General features: G+C 42.3%; 1 protein-coding gene across 1 annotated transcript; it reads left to right on the top strand.

Annotated features, from left to right (window-relative positions):
* Nucleotides 1-463: 463 nt before the first annotated feature.
* LOC134607688 (lymphocyte antigen 6E-like) lies at nucleotides 464-2,637 on the top strand. The gene is made up of 3 exons (XM_063450231.1): nucleotides 464-569; nucleotides 2,108-2,227; nucleotides 2,318-2,637. Exons 1-3 carry the CDS (start codon nucleotides 491-493, stop codon nucleotides 2,524-2,526), a joined length of 408 nt encoding a protein of 135 aa, XP_063306301.1. The 5' UTR covers nucleotides 464-490; the 3' UTR covers nucleotides 2,527-2,637.
* The last annotated feature ends 951 nt before the right edge of the window (nucleotides 2,638-3,588 follow it).

The following is a 3,588-nucleotide window of genomic DNA, read 5'->3' on the forward strand; positions in this document are numbered from 1 at the left end:
AAGCCTTTTGTAAAGCAGCCCAGGTTTATTTAACACCAACCTGGGGCTCACCCAGTAACCCCATTCAATTTCCTTCATGTTAAGGGGGGAGATAATGTCCACCATTGCACACAGAGTTCTTTCAATATTAAGAAGATAAACTTGTTTTGTTTGAATCTCTTAATCCTAGTGTCTAACAAGAAATCCCATGGGGCAGCCTTACATTATGGAGATCTCTATCCCAGAGAAACAGGCACACCTAGGATCAAAGAGAAGACAATACTCGTTCTGTCTCCATGGAGGATGATGGTCTTGTCTCTATACAATTACATCAGGACAATCTTGATAAACAGGTAGGCAGCTTCAGGAAGGGTTTTCCTGAATAGGAGACATGTTTCTGGGTTCCCACCCAGAAACATGTCTCCTATTCAGGAAAACCTTTCCTATTCAGGAAATCCCATTGACTTGGTAGAAACCAACACCCCTATATAAGAAGCTTCTGGCTTTCAATATGTCCACTGGTCCTCATTCACCCATCATGGACACCTTGAAAGCCATCTTCCTGCTGACTGCCCTCTGCACAGGGACAGGTAGGATCGGACACTTTGATTTGCTGTCATATTCTGTTTTTGTCCATTCATAGTATTTCCATCAGATTAGCCTGTGATGATATAATTCCTGGCGATTTCTGTTATGCCGGACTTTCTTGGCCTTTACCTGTAACATTGTATCAGTGGTGTGAGATATTCAGAAAGGTTTTCAGCCTTACCAACTCCATCCACCTTCCTCTCTGCCAGTTTATTTATTTTGTACTAAATCGTAAATAATTGGCGACACTTTATCTTTACTACTTCCACCATCTGAATATTCCAAGTACCACCCTTTCTATATCACTGTTAGAAATTACTGCTCCCACTGGAAGGCTATTCCAGGTATCTACTACCCTTTCTATATCACTGTTACTGCTCCCACTGGAAGGCTATTCCAGGTATCTACTGCCCTTTCTATATCACTGTTACTGCTCTCACTTGAAGGCTATTCCAGGTATCTACTGCCCTTTCTATATCACTGTTACTGCTCTCACTTGAAGGCTATTCCAGGTATCTACTACCCTTTCTATATCACTGTTACTGCTCTCACTTGAAGGCTATTCCCAGTATCTACTACCCTTTCTATATCACTGTTACTGCTCTCACTTGAAGGCTATTCCTGGTATCTACTACCCTTTCTATATCACTGTTACTGCTCCCACTGGAAGGCTATTCCAGGTATCTACTACCCTTTCTATATCACTGTTACTGCTCCCACTGGAAGGCTATTCTAGGTATCTACTACCCTTTCTATATCACTGTTACTGCTCTCATTGGAAGGCTATTCCAGGTATCTACTGCCCTTTCTATATCAATGTTACTGCTCCCACTGGAAGGCTATTCCAGGTATCTACTACCCTTTCTATATCACTGTTACTGCTCCCACTGGAAGGCTATTCCCGGTATCTACTGCCCTTTCTATATCACTGTTACTGCTCCCCCTGGAAGGCCATTCCAGGTATCTACTGCCCTTTCTATATCACTGTTACTGCTCCCACTGAAAGGCTATTCCAGGTATCTACTGCCCTTTCTATATCACTGTTACTGCTCCCACTGGAAGGCTATTCCAGGTATCTACTACCCTTTCTATATCGCTGTTACTGCTCCCACTGGAAGGCTATTCCCGGTATCTACTACCCTTTCTATATCACTGTTACTGCTCCCACTGGAAGGTTATTCTAGGTATCTACTACCCTTTCTATATCACTGTTACTGCTCCCACTGGAAGGCTATTCCAGGTATCTACTGCCCTTTCTATATCACTGTTACTGCTCTCACTTGAAGGCTATTCCCGGTATCTACTACCCTTTCTATATCACTGTTACTGCTCTCACTGGAAGGCTATTCCAGGTATCTACTACCCTTTCTATATCACTGTTACTGCTCCCACTGGAAGGCTATTCCAGGTATCTACTACCCTTTCTATATCACTGTTACTCCTCCCACTGGAAGGCTATTCCAGGTATCTACTACCCTTTATATAGCTGTTTGCCTTGTTTGCTTCTGGATTAACTCACATTAGGCATTTTTATTTCTAGGCTTTGCATTACAGTGTTACACGTGTACAGGCAAGGCCAGTAACACCAACTGTATGAATGCGACCAACTGCACGGCAGCCAGTACTTACTGCAAGACCTCGGTGGTTTCTGGGGGAATCGGTAAGAGTCAAACATAACATAGACTTTCTTCCTTTCCTTTTCTCCCCTTTCCCTCTCCCAGAGTTAAAGTACTTTGTGTTAATCCCACAGGTAGTCTGTCTGCGGCCACCATTTCCAAATCCTGTGAGTCCGACTGCAAGGCAACCAGTTTGAATGTTCTGATTGTTTCGGGTACCGTGTCATGCTGCAGCACTGACCTGTGTAACAAAAGCGGGGCCACCAGCGTGAAGTCCAGCTACGCCATCCTGGCTCTGTGTCTGGGTCTCTTCTTAACGCTCATCAGAAACCCATCTCTGTGATTTACCAGAACCCAAAGATCATTCTACAATATCCAACCACAGCGGACGCCCTAATAATATTACCGGGCCTAACTGAATTCTCCTGTACCCAGAGTTGGGGCGAGATAACAACAAAATATCGGAGGAAAGGCCTGAACTGGTTAAACCTGGACGGAATGTCTAACCTTGTAATCTCAACTCCGACGTACCTGTACAAACCTAAAGACCAGTGAAAGCTAGCTGTACCCTCACGGAAAAAATAATTGGACATTAATAATATTATTTTTATACTTCTATTATTTTTTATTATTTTCTTGGATGCATAACGTCTCCATAAGTATTACTACCCTGAGATCGGCAAACTGTCTGCAGAATTAACAATTAATATAAAGCAATTTACTATTCTGTTAATACCTTCTTTCTGTGGGTCAATGAGTAACGCAGGGTACCTGCCTGAACTTAGCAGAACTGACAGGGCCGAGTCTTCACTCTCTGTAAATATTGAGGTATTGCATGAAAATAAAAATATCATATATGTCTATATTTATTGTCATCTTCCTGGTATTTCAAAGGACAGACAATGTTTTCAAATACTATAGTGCGCGATATGATAGCACACTGTGAAATATAACTCACAGGGACATGACTGAGTTGTGGGGTCCCTTTTCTTGACCATGAGATTGATATATTGTGTCCCCAGTCCAGCCCACTAATAAAAGAGAGACTTAATTATTTACGGCAACCACAAGTCATCAATTTAATTTGTGAGTGTGACTCACATCAACCTCAGGCAGCCCATAACAAATATGTTCTGATGGTGTGCTAAAAAAGAAGCCAAATTGTGTATGTATGTCTGTTTGGGTGCATGTGTGTGCCTGTCTCTGTGTCTGGGTTTGTAAATATGTGCATGTGTCAATTACATCATTTGGGTATATGTGTCTGTGAGTGCTGGAGATTGTGTTTGTTTAATATCACTGAAGGCGGGTTACCAATATTTGTCATTCCAGCTGCTGTGGGTATTCAGTACACAAAACATAATAAACAAAGAAGGAAATGGGGTGTTTTGGGGAGTAATATAGATAA

This window comes from Pelobates fuscus, chromosome 4 (assembly GCF_036172605.1).
Source record: "Pelobates fuscus isolate aPelFus1 chromosome 4, aPelFus1.pri, whole genome shotgun sequence".
NCBI lineage: Eukaryota > Metazoa > Chordata > Amphibia > Anura > Pelobatidae > Pelobates > Pelobates fuscus.

What these genes read in the sequence shown, in the direction of transcription:
- LOC134607688 (XM_063450231.1), top strand. Translation starts at nt 491, where the DNA reads ATGTCCACTGGTCCTCATTCACCCATCATGGACACCTTGAAAGCCATC. An exon ending in TGCCCTCTGCACAGGGACAG is followed by an intron (nt 570 to 2,107) that starts GTAGGATCGGAC and finishes TTTTATTTCTAG; the next exon opens with GCTTTGCATTACAGTGTTAC. An exon ending in GGTGGTTTCTGGGGGAATCG is followed by an intron (nt 2,228 to 2,317) that starts GTAAGAGTCAAA and finishes TTAATCCCACAG; the next exon opens with GTAGTCTGTCTGCGGCCACC.